Raw genomic sequence first — 23,514 nt, forward strand, 5'->3', positions numbered from 1 at the left:
AAATTCAAATAAATTAGGCAAGATAGTCACTGCAATAGCAGGAAGCCAATGTAGAACATGATGCCGGTTAGGAAGTATATTAGTAAGAATATGTATCAGCTAATTGTCATAACTACGTTAAAAGCCCTATTTCACACGGGATAAGCAAAGTCTGTATTTTACTCAAATGTACTGACATTATCCCTCGGATACGAGGTCAAGGCTGAGTCAAAACTTTCATTTAGAATTGCCAATGCAGCCAATACAACTCTGAATCACAGAGACGGGACTAAAAAATCATCACACAACCTCTGTGTTTGGAGAAATGTGGTCGGTTATTTGCGGTTGAATTTTTTACTTGACAAGTAACAGACATGGCAGATTCACACGGGATTAAGATTACAGACGACCTCCACAAATTATTACAATTTACTAGCGGTCCCTCCCGTGCGAATAGGGCTTCAGGAGACCAATTTTGACGGTCTTTATCCTATGTCACTACCTGTGTGCCACGAGCCTGTAAAAGGTCCTATGACATGCTGCTTTTTGGATGCTTTTATATAGGCCTTAGTGGTCCTCTAATACTGTATCTGAAGTCTCTTTTATATAGACCTTAGTGGTCCCCCAATACTGTATCTGAAGTCTCTTTATATAGACCTTAGTGGTCCCCCAATACTGTATCTGAAGTCTCTTTTATATAGGCCTTAGTGGTCCCCTAATACTGTATCTGAAGTCTCTTTATATAGACCTTAGTGGTCCCCTAATACTGTATCTGAAGTCTCTTTTATATAGACCTTAGTGGTCCCCCAATACTGTATCTGAAGTCTCTTTATATAGGCCTTAGTGGTCCCCTAATACTGTATCTGAAGTCTCTTTCCTGAAATTCAGCCTTGGTGCAGAATTACAGCCACTAGAGCCAGTCCCACAATGAGCTTTCCTTAGGATGTTCCATTTCTCAGGTGGAGGGGGGGGTTGTGGTCTTGACCAACTGCCACTTTGCTCGTTTGCAAGCCATGATGTCTCTCTCTTTCTCATGGGTGGGCAAAGCAGATAAAGGGGAGGTAACCTTTCCCCTTATGACCTCATAAGGAGGAGATTCCAGATTGGCCCATCTGAGCTTTCATTTTCTCAAAGGCAGAGCAGGATACCCAGGGCTCGGTTTACACCTATCACCATTTCTAGCCACTGGGGGACCATAGGCAGGCTGGGGAAACTCACATAAAAAAAAAAAAGGTTAAAAAACCTCATAAAGTGACATTTTCGTCCTTTAAAGGGACAATGCTTAAAGCATCCCAAATAAAATCCTAATGAATGGACTATAAACCCTTTTAGTCCAGTTTTGCTGCATGATTAGCTGGAAAATCAATCCATAAACCTCCATCAGAGTTAACTGTGGGTACCCAATTTCTATTTTCATAATGTGAGAATTTACACATTCAACGGAAGAAAACACAGAAACAGACAACGCACCAAGAGCTCATCTGCAATGAATCTCCTACAGTGACCGCGTGTCGATACAAGTCTTAATGTAAAACACAAAGTTTGAAATACGTTAAAACATTTTTTTTTTTCTCTTGAAAAAAGCCCATAAAAATATCTCAAATGTAACAAAATCTGACTGTGCCCTAAATCAAGGACACATGCCAGTCATGCAAAACCCCAACTCAGTCACAGGTTTTAGCTTTAAAACAAACTAGTTCTTATCTACAATATTGCTCTTCTACATCCCAGGTATAATCAAGCTCTGTAACTTTAACACAGTGTGATACAAACATGACAGTAAAATGACAATTAAAAAGTCGAAACTACTAAACAAAGACAGTAACTCAATGATATATAACAATACAAGTTTTCCCCTCACAAGACCGCCAACAAGGAAGACAAGGCTCCTTTTCTGTGTGCACCTTATTTTCATTCTAATGCAAGCAGAGCTTCGGTCAAGCTATTCCCACAAAGGGCAGCAGACTCAGAACGACCCCGTAACAGCGACGCTAACTGAACATGCCTGGCTGAGGCAGTGACCGAGGGAGCCAAATGGAGTGCTGTTGACACCAGAGAGGGAGTTTTCCAGTCCAGGAGCTCCAGTAGAGAGAGAGGCCGACTGTCTGTTAGAGTCCGAGGTGCCCAGGTGGGTCACTGAGCCAGTCCGCCCCCCCACACGGGGCCTTCAGGAGCGACTGCGGTCCTCTGGGGTGCCCACCAGCATCTTACTGTACAGCTTCTGCTGCTCTTCTTTAAAGGTATCTTTTACTTTTCCTCGCTTCAACCCTCCGTCCCTACAAACGGGGAAATGTGGGAAATTAGTGACAACAACAGCAACAGCAACTGAAGTAGCAGACAATTATGCAGTTCACATGTTCTTAGCTGACTAGGTTCGACAAAGCAACCAAAGCTATGAAATGCAGACTTAATACCAGGGCTGAACGATTTGGGAGAAAAATCTAATCTAATTTTTTTAAAGTTTAGCTAAAGTTCAATATTGACTGTGTAACAGATGTCATGGAGCATTATTACACGAGACACACCATCAAAACTGCTCTATATTCTTATACAAGGACGAGATCATAGATATGAATTGTCAGCTATAAGTGTATGTTTTTACTGTGTTTTCAAGTCAAACACAGAACGTTTATCACAAAAGCTAAAGTTATTATAATAAAAAACACTTTTTTTTTTCTTTTCTGTAAAGTGAAATGTCTGATCTGAATTCGGTTCAACAGCAGCATCTGATATTACACCAGATAGAAAAAAATACATAAAAAATACCCTGAAAATTCTGTAAACAATCTGTGATTATGTAACATAATCACAGCATTTATCTTGTGAAAAAAAACTGTAAATATAATAATAAAAAGAGGATTAAAACATGTTAAACCAAACATTAACTAAATATTCACATTCGATTAATCACGGTCTTCACGACTAGCTCCCGCACACCACCTACAATATAAGTGCACAATATAATAATCAATAAATGAGACCATAAACAACATACAATACGTGGCTCCTACAGTCATCATGAATGGTATCCTCGCCGGCCGAGGGGTTAGTATTTAAGGGGAGGAAACCATTGCAGTGAATATTATCTTACCACAGGAGGTCGACCAGTCCGCCTTGCCTGGCTATTGCTGCCTTTACACGGTTGGCAAACTGTACAGCATCTTCATCCGCCTGTTGGAGAAGATTAGCATAAATATAAACACGGGCATAACAAATTATTTACAGCAGTTATTATCAAATATAAAAGCAATTCTCATTTAATTGCAAGTGCTGAATGCAGACCTCTAGGAAGGGTGCTGGGTTGTGAAGAAAATTAAAGGACAATTCCGGCCCAAAATGAACCTAGGGGTTAATAACATGTGTACCGAGTCGACCGTTCTCTGGGATATGTTTTCATGCTAATCGAATGTGACCAGTTTTAGCACAAACCGCTAATTAGCTTATAGCGCTAGTCGTCGGGACAGAGGGTAAAGTAAAAATAAATCTCTATTTCTACACCACTAACCAGGCTTAAAATAGCACCACACTTCCATGGTAGCATAATGAGGGTCCCTACATGTAAACCGAAGCATTGAGAACTTTCTAAGTGTACAGACAGTTTATTAAAAAGATGGATTATAAAGACTGTTGTTTTTGATTTGTGAGGACTATGGTTAACTGCTCCTCAGATCTCTGCAGGGTAAATCCAGACAGCTAGCTAGACTATCTGTCCAATCTGAGTTTTCTGTTGCACGACTAAAACTACTTTTGAACGTACACATGTTCCACCAAAACAAGTTCCTTCCAGAGGCTATTTTGCAGAGGCACCGTGGCTCTATCCGGCGCTTAGCACCGCCCAAGATGATTGTGATTGGTTTAAAGAAATGCCAATAAACCAGAGCACGAGAGACTAAATGCAGCCCTGCTAATATGTTGATTGTTTTTATTCATAATTCATGAAAGAAAAGACTAATGTGTTGGGAAGCCAGGAGTTATCCATGGACTCTCACCTCTCTGGACATGGGGGGAAGGTACCACACGCTGCAGACGATGGCCCAGCTGCTCATCATACGTAACAGGTAGTTGACCATCCCAAACTTGCTGCTGTTCCAGAAGGCGTCTCCAAATCGTGGGTCATACTGCAAGGATCAAACACACCAGAATAAATAATCAATACATGTATAGAGCTAATCACAGTGTTTGTTAACGATAACTTCTGGGTAGAAAGCTCCTGCACTGTCCCGTATGTACAGTTTAACAGCGCTGAGCAAACGGGGACGAGGGACAACTGGAAATACTCTCATCTCCTTCATCTAAAATGCATGTTTGATGCTTTCATACGTCAACTCTTTGACTATCGTTGAGTTGGAGAGGTAATGTACCTGTTGGGCCGCAGACTAAACCGTGTTGCTGTTCCTAACGCTAGATTTGGTTTATCAACAGGGCTTCTGCAGGTCTCAACAAGTCAAATTTAAGACTTTTTAAGATCTTTATGAATGGAATTTCAAGAGCTATATCACGACATAAAAGTACAACAAAATACAGAGTCACAAAAGTACTTGCAAAGTAAATACAATTATTAAAATTTAATAAAAGCGACAGAGTAACACTGATCTGTAGCGAATTATATTTGGACGAGCGAAAGAAAGAACACACAAAAAAAAAAAAACGTTTCATGAGCGTTAGCGTTACATGAACATAGGAAAACTTAAGACCTGTTTAAAATTATTTAAGACCCAGAACACAATGCAGATTTAAGACATTTTAAGGCCTAAGATTTTGAAACTTTTTACTTTTTTAACCTTTTTTAAGACCCAGCGGAAACCCTGAACAAAGAACCCTAACCCGTTCCTAAACCCAACCGTCCCGTTCTTCTTTTCCTAAACCCAACCGTCCCGTTCTTCTTTTCCTAAACCCAACCGTCCCGTTCTTCTTTACCTAAACCCAACCGTCCCGTTCTTCTTTACCTAAACCCAACCGTCCCGTTCTTCTTTACCTAAACCCAACCGTCCCGTTCTTCTTTACCTAAACCCAACCGTCCCGTTCTTCTTTTCCTAAACCCAACCGTCCCGTTCTTCTTTTCCTAAACCCAACCGTCCCGTTCTTCTTTACCTAAACCCAACCGTCCCGTTCTTCTTTACCTAAACCCAACCGTCCCGTTCTTCTTTACCTAAACCCAACCGTCCCGTTCTTCTTTTCCTAAACCCAACCGTCCCGTTCTTCTTTTCCTAAACCCAACCGTCCCGTTCTTCTTTTCCTAAACCCAACCGTCCCGTTCTTCTTTTCCTAAACCCAACCGTCCCGTTCTTCTTTACCTAAATCCAACCCATTCGCCATGATTCTAATTCCTGGGCGGGAATGGTGGGCGGGCTCAGACACCTCCCAAATCGTCACGTGACAGCAAGCTACGATGACCTATGTCCTCATTGTCAATACACCGTAGACATACACGCGGATAGCTCAAAACGCGTACAGATAACCCGCCACTTGGCTTTAGAAAGTGGCGTGTATGTTTACGCAAAGTCATGAGCTGAAAATAACATTTTTTTGCCGATTTCACTTATCTCCACAAATCGACTAACATTTGTCTACCCGGAAGTGATTTTGGTGTTAGCGCGACGTCACAGTGATTCGGTTTATTACTTTGAACAAACTGCTGAAAGAAATGTTAACGATTAAAGTTACACGTAGCAGATAATGACAAGAAGGAAAGACTCACCTTGATGGCCACAGGGTAGACTGTGGCACCAATGTCAAAACTGCCTTTCTTAAACATCATAACGGACGTGTTGTTAATGCAGGTACCTGGGGATTTAGAGTATTTAGATTTAGATTTAAGGGTTATGTGGCTTTTTAGGAAAACAAGATGACTACAGTTTGATTATAAAGTCTTCCTGTATCATAATATTAAACAAGCTCACCTTCTGGGAAAATGAGAATGGGCAGTTTAGTTTTATCTTCTACATGGTCACTCAATCTGCAATACAAGACGTATGTAAGTTACAGGCTTCATACGCATTTTAACCAATATTTTTCCATGACTTTTTGGCAAATTTTCCGTTTTCCTGAAAATGTCAGTCGACATTATACAATAACAATACAAATCTGTGTTAAAGTTTACCCTCAGAGGTTTAACAATAAAATTGATGCGGTTCATAGTGGGATTCGTAATATTGCGCCCGAATAGAACGGTGAGGTTAGGACGACGTGAAATATATTTATTAATCACATATTATTATGCTGTGTTAAAAAAAAATTCCATGACTTTTCCAAGACTTTCTGGGTCTTTTAAGGTGCTTACACACCAACCAGATGGCCGACCGTCGGCAGAAAAGGCAGTTGGACTGATCAGTCGGGTCCCCGAGGTCCAGAAAGTGCCTCAGAACACACAGAAGAGACGCCGACTTGAGCGTATGCTCTGCACAGGCGCCGCTGCTCTGTATTGTTTCCATTAACAGTCCAATTGTTTCCCAGAAAATGAAAACCGGCAGCTGATTGGACGAACGCGTCACGTGGTTCTTTTTTCTCTGGAAATTCACAGCCAGACTGTCATGGCCGCTTGTTCAGAATACGATCTCATATTGGGCTAAAATAGTTCACTGAAACGTGTTTCTGAAAACATTTTAAGCGAGAAATAGGTCGTGCAGTTGCTGAATCGGTCTTCATTTCAGATCGACAAAGGTCAGTTTAAAGGAACACGCCGACTTATTGGGAATTTATTCACCGTAACCCCCAGAGTTAGACAAGTCCATACATACCCTTCTCATCTCCGTGGGTGCTGTAAGGCTGTCTGACGGCTCCAGAGGCAGCAGCCCATCACATAACATGCAGGTGAATGGTTCCAGCTAGCCTACTGCTCCCAATAAGTAACAAAATAACGCCAACATGTTCCTATTTACATGTTGTGATTTGTAGAGTCACAGCGTGTACAAAAAACAACGTAACATGAGACACAGCCATCTTCTAACCGTAAACAAACCGGGAACTATATTCTCAGGCGGAAGAATATAGTACTTGGGCGGAATGATTTGCTTTGCAGCAAACCTGTCTGAGAATATAGTTCCCGGTTTGTTTACGGTTAGAAGACGGCTGTGTCTCATGTTACGTTGTTTTTTGTACACGCTGTGACTCTACAAATCACAACATGTAAATAGGAACATGTTGGCGTTATTTTGTCACTTATTGGGAGCAGTAGGCTAGCTGGAACCATTCACCTGCATGTTCTGTGATGGGCTGCTGCCTCTGGGGCCATCAGACAGAGTTACAGCACCCACGGAGATGAGAAGGGTATGTATGGACTTGTCTAACTCTGGGGGTTACAGTGAATAAGCTAAATTCCCAATAAGTCGGCATGTTCCTTTAATGCTAATGTTGGGATACATTTCAAGTGGTCCGTAAAGTTTTACTTTTACTCCTTTGCTTTTCTCCTGGGTGCTCGGCTTGTTTCAGGGACGTATTAGCAAGGGGGTAAGCATGTCAACAACCATAGATCCTATGGCACCATTTTGATGCTAACAAGCCATCACCTCCCGTTAGCATCCCATTGACTGCCATTCATTTTGATGTCACTTTGACAGAGAATAACTTTACATCTGAAGAGTTTAAAGACTTTATTTGTCCATTGTTTATTTCTAAAGAAACACGACAATGTATAAAAGGCTCCATTACCTTGTACCTCACGTTATGGCTCCGTAGCAGACGTTTTTATAAAAATAGGCTAACGATTGTGTCATAACCACGAGACTTACTGTCTCATAGTAGAGGAATTACCGTATAGTACAGGAGAAGCTCGCAGGCAGTTTGGACTTCCATTAGCTGTTTAAGTGTAATTACTAATGTTAACTATCATTTTAGTGATCAATAATTAGCCTGTGTCTATGTTATCTCCTTACATATACCTACGCTCTCCGTCTCTGCTAGATTGGGAATGATTGAGATTTCTCTTGGCACAGCTACCAGAAGACTTCCAACTTTCAGACAGGTTGCTCACGTCACATCTACGTCTTGAAGCTCAGTTGGAGGCTGCTCAGTAACGCTCAGCCATCACCGGGAAAGATCTTCTAATATCCTTCACTGGTCTCCGTCCAGAGACTCGGGATCTGGTGGTCCAGTTTATATGTCTATGCGTATTAGAAGTATTTTCGTTTCGGTTTGTTTATATGATGGGCGCGCCCGCCTCCATCACACGTGTTACCGCCGCATCAGCTGACGCAACCGTGTTTTCAGTGAGTGTCGGACATCTCGTTTGGTCGTTCCCAATATAGTTCACTATTTAATAAACACTATATAGGGAATAGTGAGTGAGTGAATGAGGGAACGGGTTTGAACACAGCTTGTGTATCATCTCCATAGCAACAACTCTCTGTATATCCGGTCTAACTTCAGACTTTTCAGGCTTTTTTGTAGCTGGATATCATTTGTAGCATCTAAAAATATGAATGAGGAGAGTGATAGTGAGATACTTGCTGCAGTCGCATTTCTAGTATTGATTGACACTGTGTCAATCAATTGACATTGATTGACACAATCGACACTGTGGAGTCTTTCCGCTTCCTGGGAACTACCATCTCCCAGGATCTCAAGTGGGAGCTGAACATCAGCTCCCTCGTGAAGAAAGCACAACAGAGGATGTACTTCCTGCAGCAGCTGAAGAAATTCAACCTGCCAAAGACAATGATGGTGCACTTCTACACAGCCATCATTGAGTCCATCCTCACATCCTCCATCACCATCTGGTACGCTGCTGCCACTGCCAAGGACAAGGGCAGGCTGCAGCGTGTCATTCGGTCAGCTGAGAAGGTGATTGGCTGCAATCTGCCGCCGCTCCAGGACCTATACGCCACAAGGACTCTGAAGCGTGCTGGAAAGATTGTGGCTGACCCCTCCCACCCCGGACACAAGCTCTTTGAGCCACTCCCCTCTGGCAGGAGGATGAGGTCCATCAGGACCAAAACCTCACGCCACATAAACAGTTTTTTCCCCTCCGCCACTAGCCTTTTACTACTGTTTAACTTATTTTACTATTTATTTAAATTTATTTTATCGTTATTAATACATACTGTGTGTATATGTTTATACTTATATTGTTTATATTCTTTTTATCCTTCTTATATTTGAATGTGTGACATGCTCCAACAACACCGTGACAAATTCCTCGTATGTGCAACGTACTTGGCAATAAAGCCCTTTCTGATTCTGATGAAACGGTTTTATTTCTCTGATTCGCTGCTTTGCTCTAACGCCGCTCCCTCTCTTCATTCACTCTCTAGCTCCCTCAACCATCTACCGCGCTCGTCGAGCATCCGTCCAAAACTCTGCCATTTCAACCGGTTGACATTTTGTAACCGACTTGACGAGCTGACTTCGCTATGAGTTGATTGGCTGTTGAAACAGGTGGTGTGCCTTTCGTCTCTGTCGCAAATCTTTGGTCTGAACTTGGCTTTAAGACACAAAATATAGAATTTTTACCCAACAGACTCTCAAAATCAACATAAAAACTTACTTTGCAACAACTCGAACTGAATGCAAAAACAAATCCTATAGACTAAGGGGGCAAAACTGTACAATAACAAAACCTGGAATAAAAACAAAGGTTGTAATTCTACCTTTTGGCCACTAGATGTCTGTCTTTGACTTCTGAGCGTTCAAACCAAATGTGCGGGCAGGCCTTGACCATGGATCTCTGAATGACCCCCATCAAGCCACCGTGAATTTGGCCAACCTGAAAACACAAAACACAAAATACAAATGTAATTTCAACAGAGAAGCAGCTGCAATGGAAAGAAAGTGACCCGTGTCAATGTTTTTGTAGCTTCCTGCTGAGCAGCAGTTGAGTTACCATAGCATAGCAGCCATCGCTGGCCAGGATGATAACATCGATGGGTGAGGTGTGGTTGGCGACGCAGATACCCCCATTCTTGGGTTTATTTTCACTGTAAAAGTGGAAATAGGAAGACTGTTACACTATGTGTCATGAAGACACTTCCTGGAGGATGCATTACCAAGAACTGAAACAATATTGATTGTCAAAATACACTTCTAGTGCAAAATAATAATAAAGAAAGCAGTCAGGAGACAATATTATTCTTCTAAATTTGGGTATGCTTTGCCTCTGCCCAGTTTTCTTGGGAGAAACAAAGCAACGGTGGATACGTTTAAAGGTTTGACCCCCAGAGCATGCAGGATCTAAACCTACTCCAGATTCTTAAAGATAGAGTTGCAATCTTAAATAGAGACAGAGAGAGAGAAAGAGAGAGCTACACTTCCTCCCTTGTCACTATTTTTAGCCCGAGAGTAGAACACGTGTTACAACAGGCCAGACATTGATGGCAGACATTCAGAAGGACACAAGAAATGATACAGATCCTTGAGCAAATAAATAACCACAGATCTGTTTTATATTTACAAAATATTTCGTAAGTTTTCATTTGTTTTATATTAACAGATTACACTGCTGACACAAATATTATTAAATACCTCATATTATGCTCATTTTCAGGTTCATAATTGTATTTAGAGGTTATATCAGAATAGGTTTACATGGTTTAATTTTCAAAAAACACCTATTTTTACATATTAATGTTGTACTGCACATTGCTGCAGCTCCTCTTTTCACCCTGTGTGTTGAGCTCTCTGTTTTAGCTACAGAGTGAGACATCTCACTGCTGTTCCATCTTTGTTGGGAGTCACACATATGCAGTAGCTAGGTAAGGACTACTAGCCAGTCAGAAGCAGAGTATGAGGGCGTGTCCTGACAGTACCTAGGTAAGGACTACTAGCCAGTCAGAAGCAGAGTATGAGGGCGTGCCCTGACAGTACCTAGGTAAGGACTACTAGCCAGTCAGAAGCAGAGTATGAGGGCGTGTCCTGACAGTAGCTAGGTAAGGACTACTAGCCAGTCAGATGCAGAGTATGAGGGCGTGTCATGCTAGTAGCTAGGTGAGCATTATAACGTGTGCTACAAAGTGACCACGTTTGTCTCTGAAGTAAAGGCTGGACTACAATAGAGCTGTTTGGAGCAGTTTGTGAACAGTGTTTTCTGTTGGAGATGGTAAGTCCCTTTGGGGGGGACTTTGGGTTTTTTCACTTTGTAAACATATAACGTGAACAAAAAAGATATAAGATATATAACACAATAAAGGAAAGGGAAAAAAGCCAAAAAGCATAATATGAGCCCATACATGTTTGCCTTTGCCGTTCAGTAAAACAACTAGAACTTACTAGAAAACATTCACATTTAACAAGCTGACATCAGAGAAGTTTTACTCTTTTTCATAAAAAAAACAGGCTCAAACCGATTAACCAACCGATCAAAATAGTTGCCGATTAATTTAATAGTTATACTAAACCAAGAATCTTTGCAGCTCTAATTACCATGATGAGCAATCTCCCTGACTAACAATGGGCCTCGAGCTTCAACTTAAATGCTGTTTCAGAGGTTTCACTTCAAATTCGGTCAAGCCTGCGCTGTGGTTAATCAAACCCAACACCAGCTGTTTCGACTACAGTTGATAAAAACAACACACAAAGCATCAACTTCCTCCTCCACGTCCTCCTGCATGTGCCTATAAAAACCCCATGTACCGCTTCACGTTCCTCTTAGATTTGCACGCTACATTTGCATAAAATCCTCACTACCATCGTCCTTTCGATAGTAACACTGGTGCACAATATTGCACCCATTAACTCGGCCGGCCGGCAGCCGCGGGAGGTCATTGTGCACGTGATCCTGTTTAAATCGATCTAAAATAGAAACCACAACAGCTAGAGCATTCATTCTTTTTGCAGCAGAAAGATAAGGCTTCTGCGTTACTTTGAACGCTTGTGATGGCGCTCTTGCCTGTGTGACACCATTCTACTGCAGATGAAACTGTCAAAACGCATTTACACTCCGCTCATTAAAATGAGCGTATCTCTGTGGCCGGGTTGGATCAGTGGGTAGAGCAGGCGCACATGTACTTAGAGGTTTATGCCTCGACGCAGAGGTCTAGGGTTCGAATCCGACCTGTGATGATTTCCTGCATGTCTTCCCCCTCTCTCTCTCTTCCCTTTCTCACTTAGCTGTCCTGTCAAAAATTAAAGGCGGAAAAGCCCCCCCCCCCCAAAAAAAATAAAAAAATAAATAAAAGAGCATATCTCAAAAACTATATATTTTTTTACATAGTTTTAATAACTTCTGGCGTGTTAAGAAGTATTTTGTTCATGTTTCTAGATTCAGAAATCTTTTGGATCAATATGTTGCGTAAAATTTGATGAAAACTGGGTTAAGGATAGTGAAACGCGTGCTTGCAAATTAGCTATGTGAAGTCAGCAGCTCCAAGCGTTGTATTTTATGTTTACAAAAATGTAGCTTGTTTGACTTGGCTTTGTGTATGAGATCGCATTTCTGACGAGGGTTTTGTGCTATACAGAGGCTCGTCTCTGCTCCAGTGAATATGAATGTAGACAGTCTGAGTCTAGCCTCAGGCAGCGTCCCTTTCACTCTCACACACTGGGTGCTCGCATTACAAGAGCTGACACACCCCGAAGATAACTTATCCGTCATTATGTAATCTCACGTAGATCCCTCTGTTTCCCTCCTGCTAAAATCAGCAGCACTGGAAGAAGTATTCAGATCCTTTACTGCAGTAAAAGTACTAATACCACACTGTTAAAATACTCCTCCCATTTTAGAAAGTGTAAAGGATCCAAACAGTCAGTCAACTGTCTGTCTGTCTGTCTGTCTGTCCGTCTCTCTCTGTCTGTCTCTCTCTCTGTCTGTCTGTCTGTCTTTCCCTGCAAGGCAAGAGGCCTGCGGAGAATCATGTTTTAGAATAAGAATAATGGGACCAGGTGAACAAGACGAGCAACATCTGAGCGCCTTGTTTACAACAATCAGGTAACTTCTGATTAAATGTCATGGCATTTGGAAAAGCTATGAGTTGCAACATGTTTTCTCTTGAAATATTAGTTAAAAAACACAAAAAATGTTTTACCATTTGTCCTTAATTTTTGTGAGCATCAGTGCAGAGCTCTGTCCCAATAAAACTGGATTTTTTTTTTTTTGGTGATGTCAATAATTAACACTGGCAGCTAAACTTTTATTTTTAGTAAAGGCCTTTGCAGAGCTCTAACCATGTGCCAGAGGTGTGGATACATGTGATTAATCATTAAGTAAAACTGGAAAACATAATTTATCTATCAATATTTTAGTGACCTAACCGATAAGACTGACTGACGTGCGTCATCGTTTCTAAAGGTCTCCTTTTGTGTCCGTCCAGACAACAAAGCTCGGACACTGCTGCACCAAAATGGGGGCAGCAGTGTTTTCCAAATGTCTCCGTTTTAGGGGCTTGGAAACGGCTGAGTAGTGTGGACGCGAGGCGTGAACGGAGCAAAAGATATTTGTTTTTAAACTAAAACGTAGCAGTGTAGATGTAGCCTGTGGCTGCCCACTGCTCATGATTAGTTTGGACGGGTTAAAAGCAGAGGAAACATACCTCGTGTGTGTAAAACGTACTTGACAATAAAGGAAATATTATATATATATAAATATATATGATATTAAGGAAACCGGTCTGGCTGCTTTTATGGATTCATTGTTTTGCTTCCATTATTTCTGTTGACATCATAACTTAAGTTAGATGCATCGGACTTTATTAGGTTCCCTGAATGTCTCATGTGTTTGCATACAGTATACAGACATAACTTCCACATCTTCCCTTTTACACATCCTGACCTTATCTGACAGGGTCTGTAAACATTTTACCAGGAAGTACACTACTGCTGTGTTAAAGTAATTCTGTTATATATATATATATATATATATATATATATAGTCAAAAACTATTTGCATCGGATGTGAACCCAGCACATCCAATGGAAGTTGGGGGCGAAGGTCCCTTACCTGTTATGGTAGGTTATAATGGCCGTCAGAGCTCGGACACATATTCTGTAGCACATCAGATGGACTTTCTCACTCAGAAAGTTTTTTAACCTGCAAGAAAAAGCATATAACAGCATGACGTACTCTGTGTGTCAACACGGCAAACAGTTTCCTTTATTTTTGATAAATCAAAACAGACCAGCTTGTCGTCAGTCTTACCTTCCGCTTGGCAGCAGCCCAATAAGACAGGTGAGGAAAACGAGGAGGCCGACACCGGTGAAGGCCAGAGTTACCCTGAAAGAGACGGAGAGGCAGGTTACATCTGATCCTGCAACAGGGAATCTCTTAACAAATAGTCTCGTATTGCTAGTCCACACAGCATTCCTGGATGGGAGAAAAACGTGCTCTGGTTTATTGCATATTATCAGCAAAGAAAATCATTGGCTGCCCTCTCCCCTCTCTGGAAGAACTTCACAGCTTCCGCTGCCTAAAAAAGGCCAAAACCATCCTACAGGCCTCATCACACCCCGGTCACACACTGTTCAAACTGCTGCCGTCAGGCAGGTGATATAGGTCCACGAAAACGAGAACAAACAGACTACAAAACAGCTTTTATCCAACAGCCATAAGTGCATTGAATAGTGCTGCTAAAGTATAGCTCCCACCACTTATCTATGTCAATAGGGCTATGTGCAATTTTTAAATGTGGATGCCTGTATGGGTGTGTCTCCTATGTGTTTTTAGCATTAATATGTACGCAGTAGTAGCATTCTTTATTTATGTATTTATTTATGCATATTACCTCAATAGATGTTTGGCACTTGACAAGGACTGCACTTAATTCCGTTTAATCTGTTATGACAAATTAAGATATTGTATTCTATTCAAAATAGCCTCAGGAGAGAACTTGTTTTGGTGGAACATGTGTACGTTCAAAAGTAGTTTTAGTCGTGCAACAGAAAACTCAGATTGGACAGATAGTCTAGCTAGCTGTCTGGATTTACCCTGCAGAGATCTGAGGAGCAGTTAACCATAGTCCTCACAAATCCACCGGAGTTTAGAACGCCAACACAGAGAAAGAGGAAGGGGACGGACATCCGAGGGAATTTCCGGCGGCACCTGAGCAGTCCCGGAAATAAAACGTCATCAATGTAGACTACTTAAAAAGAAACATGATTTCTGTAAAACACCTTTTGGTTTAACACATTTAACCCATATCATGTAAACGGCGATCTCCCGCGGCCGGTGGCGGAGATCGTTGTTCACATGATCTTGTTTAAATCAATCTAAATTAAAAACCAGAACAGCTAGAGCATTCATTCTTTTTGCAGCAGAAAGATAACGGTACAGATCCATTTGACCGTGCAACGCTTCTGTCGCGCCGCGCTCCACTCTATTCCTATGGGTAGCTTCAAGCGACTTCAACGTCAAGTGGATCTGTAAGGCTTCTGTCTTTCGCGTCAGTACGTTGTACGTTCTATTGACGTCACCACGTTACGTGATGTCCGGTGCAAAACCGCGTCACACCATTTCTAATGCAGGTGAAACTATAAAAACGAGCATATCTCGTGGCCGGGTTGGCTCAGTGGGTAGAGCAGGCGCACATATACTTTGAGGTTTATGCCTCGACGCAGAGGTCCAGGGTTTGAGTCCGACCTGTGACGACTTCCTGCATGTCTTCCCCCTCTCTCTCCTAGCTGTCCTATCCATTAAGGCGGAAAAAGCCCAAAAAATAATCTTAAAAAAAATGTGCATATCTCAAAAACTAAAAACTACACAGAGTTGAAATAACATCTGGAGAGTTAAGAAATATCTTGTTAATGTTTCTACATTTAGAAATCTTTTGGATCAATATTTGTGGGTTTTTTGGTCAAATTAAATGAAAACACGTGTCCGATTTTCGTACATATCTATTTTTTCGTGACACGATTTGTTTTAATACTTTGATTATTATGGTTTATTGACTTATATAACCTTTTAGCTTAGGATGTACTGATTTTAGGGAAATTCCAAGAAATGACATCACAAAATGTGAAAATACCAATGTAGGCATTTAAATGCGAGAACATCCTTAGCCAAAGAAGTTTCCTTCTGTACTACAAGTTTTCTGAGTAAGCACTCAGATGAGTAATGTTATCCAGGGGTGCGGGTCTCTGGTCATCTATTACAAGTTTCACGCTCTCCTCTGTCACTGCTAACAGACTCCCGACCCTGCAGGAAGGAAGGTGATGATCACGCTGGCCAACAGGTCGACTTAATTTGGATGAACCAATCACTCGGGGTTGGAGAAGGTGTTGATTTAAATTGGGAGAGATTTAGAAACAAGAGAGGTACGGGTTTCATGCTCTCATGCGAGTGAGCCAGGTCGATATTCAACTAGACAATAACCGAATGAGATAATCTATTAACTGGACGGGACAGTGCAGCGTCTGTCTGTGCAGCAGTGGCCTGATTAGTCTCCCCACCGGCAGTTGGAAACGAGCCAGCCAGGCTTAGTACTGAGTCACTGTCCCTGTCCCTGTGACCGTCTAAGCTAACCCCGAATGAGGATCTCCTTCAACTCCCTGCATGTGCCAACATGTAATGTTACCAGGGGGTTTTTACCTGCAGAGAGAATTCTTTGGCGACCCCCCCAAAAAGGTTTTATTCAGCGCCAAAGGAAAATAACTAGTGCCGAAACGTCTTTGACTTCCAGCGGTCAACTCCTCTCATCCACAGCCGCAATACACTCACCTAAAGGATTATTAGGAACACCATACTAATACCGTGTTTGACCCCCTTTCGTCTTCAGAACTGTCTTAATTCTTTGTGGCATTGATTCAACAAGGTGCTGAATAGAGGTGTTGAAATTAATCCAATAATCGATGCATCGAATCGTGGATGCGGACGATGCTGCATCGATAATCGGCCGGGCCATAATCGATTATTTCTGTTTACAATTTAATGTAGGCCTAACAACCTTTCTGTTGACATATTCTGGTATGTTTTGCACATTCAGGAAGTGCCGTGTGCTCAGTGCTGTAGTTTTATGTATCCAATTTATTTAGTATTGGAGCACTGCAGAATGTTTGGTTTTTGAAGCTTGAAAAGCTATGAATTAAATATTCTATATGGCTTTAATAGAAAAATGTATTTGATGCATCGAGATATCGAATCGAATTGAATCGCTGACATGATAATCATAATCGAATCGGGAGATCAGTGAAGATTCACACCTCTAGTGCTGGAAGCATTCTTTAGAAATGTTGGCCCATATTGATGGGATAGCATCCCCCACACAATTACACCACCACCACCAGCCTGCCCAGTGGTAACAAGGCATGATGGATCCATGTTCTCATTCTGTTTACGCCAAATTCTAACTCTACCATCTGAATGTCTCAACAGAAATCGAGACTCATCAGACCAGGAAACATTTTTCCAGTCTTCAACTGTACAATTTTGGTGAGCTCGTGCAAATTGTAGCCTCATTTTCCTATTTTTAGTGGAGATGAGTGGTACCCGGTGGGGTCTTCTGCTGGTGTAGTCCATCCGCCTCAAGGTTGGGCGTATTGTGGCTTCACAAATGCTTGGCTGCATACCTCGGTTGTAACAAGTGGTTATTTGAGTCAAAGTTGATCTTCTATCAGCTGGAATCAGTCGGCCCATTCTCCTCCGACCTCTAGCATCAACAAGGCTTTTTCGCCCCCCAGGACTGCCGCATACTGGATGTTTTTCCTTTTTCAGTTTTTTGTAAACCCTAGAAATGGTTGTGCATGAAAATCCCAGTAACTGAGCAGATTGTGAAATACTCTGACCAGCCTGGCTTGGTCTGGCACCAACAACCATGCCATGCTCAAAGTCGCTTAGATTACCTTTCTTTCCCATTCTGACATTCAGTTTGGAGTTCAGGAGATTGTTCAGGAGGAGGACCACACCCCTAAATGCATTGAAGTAGCTGCCATGTGATTGGTTGCTTAGATAATTGCATTAACGAGAAATTTAACAGGTATTCCTAATAATCCTTTAGGTGAGTGTATTTTACACATGCAGCTTTCACTGCTAAGTTTTTTTAATTAAAAAAATTTTGTAAAAAAAAAAGTAAATTTCCCAATACATTTTGTGTCTCTTTGTAGTCACGTTGTATCTCATTTTGGTCATTTTTGTTTTCTTTGGGGTTGTTTTGGGTGTCTGTGGTAGTTTTGCGTCTTTTTCACATCACTTTGGATCTAAAACTAAAAGCTAGAGCAGATAATAAACAAATAACACTCAAAAAGCTTAAAGACAAAACTTAAAGCTATAGAAGTCCAACTACAATCATTAGATCTGAGAAAAGTATTTAAGTTACGTTCTTTCGGCTTACATGCTGCCCAAAACGGCTCGGATGCTGCACCTAAACCTTACAGTGGCAGGGAAATTCCTGTTAATGTGTTCAGTTTTCTTTAAAAGCATGCGTGGTAAAGGTCACTCTTCTATATAAAGAAACCTCTCTGTTGGAGGTACGGCTGATACCTGAGAGGTAGCAGGAAGCCGTAGCGGATCAGCAGGCCGAGCCCCCAGAGGACGGTCAGCCTCAGGCTGATGTAGTGGAAGTTGTTGTTGCTGCGAGTCAGCAGATTCCAGGACTCCAACTCCTCAGCAGAGAACCGCTTGGTCACCTCATCGTCCATGATGCTCTCCACTCCTCGCCGGGCAAAATAGAAGATGTCAGACATCTCAAACTCGGGGGCTGAGTCCAGGTCTCTGTTGCTGCCGCTGCGCCTGATCTCCTTGATCTCCTCCTCCAACGAGGTGGGCTCCCTGGCGATGATAGCTGCAACAGTCCAGGGAGAAAAGAGGTCAGCGAAACTCCTCTCTAAGGCTGGCCACACACTGGCTGCGTCGCGTGAGCGTGGCATTTCTGTTGCGTGGCGGCTGCGTGGATTTTTATGTCTTTACACACCAGAAAGGTGTCTGACGCGGCACTGCTGCTGCTAGCCTCGTCTGTACACATGGATGTTTCCCATTGATTTACTGCACTCAAGCAGCAGTATACTTCATGTTAAACATACATATATACTGATCTGATTAATCTGATTACAGCAAAGACAACGTCGGCAGTATTGACGGCAAAATAGGCTACAGAATATTTGGTTCTGTATTGACAGGTGCAATATTTGAAAATCAATAATTATTTATTATTTTTTTAAATGAAATTTATATCTGCATTTATGTCAAAACCTCGAGACTTTCAAACATCAAAATGTCATTTATTAATATGCATTTGTGTCAAAATGACATCTAAACATCTTTTCCTATTCTATTTTGCCTGGAAACGCTTCCAACACGCTTGCGTATCGCGTGAAAAATAGGCGTCGGTCCTATTTCTAGCATGCATGCGTTTTGGGGAGTGAGACGTGCGTGTCACGCAGGCAGTGTGTAAGCTCTAACCTGTTAACATGGGAGCCGGAAAATAACACGCCACGCAGCTGACACGCTCACGCTACGCAGCCAGTGTGTAGCCGGCCTAAGGCTACATACACGACTAAGTTTTCACTTCTAAGTGGCATTTTGAGACAAAACCGATCTCCGTGCACACAGGCATTTAAAGGCACACTATGCAAGATTTGTACCTTAATATAACAGCTTCAAAGTCATTTCAATGGTAAACAAACTCGTAGGGGGGCATATCCTGATAGCAAAACAGGGGGGGGGGGACGCCGCTTGCAAAACCAGCAATGCAAGTTTGGTAAGTGGCGCCCTCGCGAGAAGGGGGGGGGGGTAACATTAAATACAAGTACTCCACAGCGACTCTAGGGGTAGCTGTTTGACAAAAAACGGAAACTGCATAGTATGCCTTTAAGCTCCAGTAGCAGAACTAATCTCTGTCCATATTAACACGTCTGACAACACGTATCACATGACCTTTCACACACACTGGGCATGTGCGTGCCGGTGTAAACAGGAAGCAGATTGTCTGACGTTACTCTGCGGTTGGAAATCATGGATGTAGAAGTTGAAAATACAGAAACTACTTTGGAGAAAGAACAACAACAACGGTGAAAAGTTAGAGCAGGGATTTATCATCTTGGAGCGAGGACGAGGTGGAACTGTTAATGAAAGGTCTGTAAGCTACCTAACAGATAAGACTGACTGACGTGCGTCGTCGTTTCCAAAAGTCTCCGTTTGTGTCCGTCCAGACTACAAAACAACCCCGGAGTTTACAAACCAAAACGGGGGCAGCTGTGTTTCCAAATGTCTCCGTTTTAGTGTGGACGTGAGGTGTAAATGTTGCAAAAAAAATTTGTTTTTAAACCAAAACGTAGTAGTGTAGACGTAGCTTAAAACAAATACACCTACTGAATATGCACAATGATAGTACAGCTTACCATTTGAGTAGGGTTTGTACAGGTGGTGATTATTTTCTTTGGCTCCTCTCTCTATCCTGAGTGTGGCCCACTGCAAAGACAGAACAAAAAGGTGCGTAAAAATAAAGGTGACACAAAATACACAGAATGCAGCACGTTCATGTTACTTCATCAACAAATTAAACAATAACAGAAGGAACGCTCACATTGAACTGTGTTTATCGTGAGTCTAAAATGCCGCCGTTGTGCCACAAGTTTCTGAAGCGGCAACTGTAGATGTTGTTAAACCTGACTTTCTAGATTTGAAGACAGCGGTCACAGCAGCTTCCTGCTCAAGTTTTGGTTCTCTCTCTATTCTGAGTGTGGTTGTTAATGCAGCAAAAGTTCAAGACAAGCTGAGGAAGCATTACATCATTATTTAGCTGACGCTTTTATCCAAAGCGACTTCCAATTAAGTGCTTTCAACCTTGAAGGTGCAAACTCCAGAAAACAAGTAGTAAGTACAAGTACATTAGCTTCAAATACGCAAAACTACAAAGAGCCATATGAAAGTGCAGCTTTAAGAATATATATACTGTATGTTTTGTTTTTTTATCTGAGGTGTAGTCGGAAGAGATGTGTTTTTAGCCTTCTGCGGAAGATGTGTAGGCTTTCGGCCGTCCTGATGTCAATAGGGAGCTCATTCTACCGTTCAGGAGCCAGGACAGCAAACAGGGATTTCGTTGAGTGATTAGTTCTCCCTCGCTGTGAGGGGGCAGCAAGCAGGTTGGCTGATGCAGAGCGGAGTGGGCGGGTTGGGGTGTAGGGTTTGACCACGTCCTGGATGTAAGCTGGGGCCGATCCGTTCGTGGCCCTGTATGCAAGTACTAGCGTCTAGAAGTGGATGCGGGCAGCAATTGGTAGCCAAATTTGAAACAAGCTTCAAATTTGTTAACGTCAAACAGTCAAAGTTAACCTGACCCTGGGCGAATAACGTGCACGGCTTATCTATTAACCACGGCCTTGTTCTGAGACACTTCACGTTATAATGCCCACTTCTCCCTCTTCAACATGTAGACAAAAACACAGAGAGGCAGGAAAAGAGCGCAGTGTTCAAGATGTAAGACAAGCAGGACAGATCAGGATACGATTGACTGGTAAGTGTTGGGTGTTTTCACTTGGCCGACAGTCTCAGACTTCAGTTTATACCACAACACACGATGACTCAGAGGTTTGTCTAGTACAGTAGGAAATAATTTAGAGCACACGTCCAACTCGAGACGCGCGAGCCAACTCAGGCCCGTTGCAGATTTTGATACAGCCCACATATCAATTTAGGTTCACAAATTATTTTGGGCCACCTGGTTTTTGTCTCTTTTTCAACATTTGGTCAATTTTTTGCCACTTTTTTTGGCGCCTTTGCCAAACTTTGTTTTCTCTCAATGTTTTTTTTTTTTTTGCTTTTTCTGGCGTTTGTTGCTTTTCCGACCTTTTTTTTTGGCCCTTTTTTCTTTGATGGCTAAGTAACTTTTTTTGCAGACTTTTAAAGGGCCAAACTGTGATAAGTGAGAAGACTTTTTAAAACATGCAATAATACAGTCAAAGATATTTGACTGTTCATCTACAGCTCTACACGTCAGGCCCTTTATGTGATACTTATGTTCCAGTGTGGCACACCTGGTTTAGAGCATATACATATAATAAAAATATTAGTGTGAGTGGCTTTATATATCATCTACATTAAGGATCCAGTGCCTAGTCGTTGAGCGTGTAGAGTGTTATGTCTTATTTTGATTTTGATCTACGTTACATTACATGTCATTTAGCTGACGCTTTTATCCAAAGCGACTTCCAATTGCTACATATGTCAAACACGCCTCTGGAGCAACTAGGGGTTAAGCGTCTTGCTCAGGGACACATTGGTTGATGTATCGCAGTGGGAATCGAACCCAGACCTCCCACACCAAAGCCATGTGTCATATCCACTGCGCCATCACCACCACTTACTCTGATATTGATCTATGTTCGTCAGAATTACTCTAACAGATAAAAAACAGACACACACACACACACTCCTGGCATTCCTTTTGCTTGCTTTTACAGCTACGTTTAAATCGTGTAGTGACAAGTTTTAATACTGATTCAACGGATCAACACGCAGCTGCAGTTGACAGCAGTACTTTGGGTGGAGGGGAGGAAAACAGAGCTGCTCCTTCTAGTAAAACAACAGGAACAAAAAGTAGTGAGTGCTTCGTGCTTTGCTATTGCTCCAGAGCTGCCTGTGAAAGAATACGTTATTATCCCCTATCAAAAATTACAGGTGTGGGATAAGTAAGTAGACATGCAACAACAGTTATTGTCATAGTCGATTAATCTGTCGATTATTTTCTCGATGAACCGATTAGTTGTTTGGTCTCTTAAATGTCAGAAAATGGTGAAAAATGTGGATCAGTGTTTCCCAAAAAGCCCAAGATGACGTCCTCAAATGTCTTGTTTTGTCCCCAACTCAAAGATATTCAGTTTACTGTCCCAGAGGAGAGAAGAAACTAGAAGATATTCACATTTAACATAATATAATAATATTCTTTTCATTAAAAAATTACTCAAACCGTAGTTGGTGATTAATTTAATAGTAATTTAACTAAATCAATTCATCTTTGCAGCTCTAGATTACAGCATAAATAAATTTACTTCAAGTGAGTGATTTTTGTGACACGTATTCTCTTTGAGCAACTAATTGCATAAACAAAATCGAGGTCTTTCTAAACTTAATCATGCCCAAGACAAAACAAATATATTTTTAATTTCAACACGCCTAAAATAAGGAGACCTTTTGCATTAAAGTAATGACACATTTGCTTCAGGTTCACACAGTCGGTACTGCATCTGTCCTTTGACCTTTGCTCTAAAATCTCCCGGTTACTTCGGGAATCATGAGCTGAGAGCGTCTCTCACAGCTCCCACCGGCCCGTTTATTTCTGGCACAAGATCTGCTCTCAGAGGTTCACGGCTGGAAAGTGATGACAGCTCTACGAGGGAAGATTCGCCAGAGATAGCAGAAGGAGAAACTAGATAACTGTGTCTGGAGTCAGCTGGTAAATACTGACATCTTGAGCTAGCCTCACTGCACACAGAAGCGGATGCATTATATACTATATCCACGGCGGTCCACTTCCGGGAATGCTCCGTTGCCGCCAGAAATTCCGCTGGATGTCCTTCTTTTCGGCCAGATGTTCATCTCCTTCCTCTTTCTCTGTGTTGGCGTTCTAAACTCTGGTGGATTTCTGAGGACTATGGTTAACTGCTCCTCAGATCTCTGCAGGGTAAATCCAGACAGCTAGCTAGACTATCTGTCCAATCTGAGTTTTCTGTTGCACGACTAAAACT

At 41.9% G+C, this 23,514-nt stretch overlaps 1 protein-coding gene across 1 annotated transcript in view; it reads right to left on the reverse strand.

Moving 5' to 3' along the window:
• Positions 1–1,287: 1,287 nt before the first annotated feature.
• The window catches only part of LOC116053893 (glycerol-3-phosphate acyltransferase 4), a 28,654-nt gene continuing 6,427 nt past the window's right edge, over positions 1,288–23,514 (reverse strand). The window contains exons 3-13 of the mRNA XM_031305112.2: positions 20,170–20,239; positions 18,314–18,614; positions 14,042–14,116; positions 13,844–13,933; positions 9,797–9,890; positions 9,564–9,679; positions 5,880–5,935; positions 5,678–5,763; positions 3,969–4,097; positions 3,071–3,150; positions 1,288–2,255 (exon numbers count right to left, since the gene is read on the reverse strand). Of these exons, the coding sequence (XP_031160972.1) occupies positions 2,147–2,255; positions 3,071–3,150; positions 3,969–4,097; positions 5,678–5,763; positions 5,880–5,935; positions 9,564–9,679; positions 9,797–9,890; positions 13,844–13,933; positions 14,042–14,116; positions 18,314–18,614; positions 20,170–20,239 (1,206 nt within the window). The 3' untranslated portion in view covers positions 1,288–2,146. The remainder of the gene's footprint in view (positions 2,256–3,070; positions 3,151–3,968; positions 4,098–5,677; positions 5,764–5,879; positions 5,936–9,563; positions 9,680–9,796; positions 9,891–13,843; positions 13,934–14,041; positions 14,117–18,313; positions 18,615–20,169; positions 20,240–23,514) is intronic.

This window comes from Sander lucioperca, chromosome 2, assembly GCF_008315115.2.
Source record: "Sander lucioperca isolate FBNREF2018 chromosome 2, SLUC_FBN_1.2, whole genome shotgun sequence".
NCBI classification, from domain to species: Eukaryota; Metazoa; Chordata; class Actinopteri; order Perciformes; family Percidae; genus Sander; species Sander lucioperca.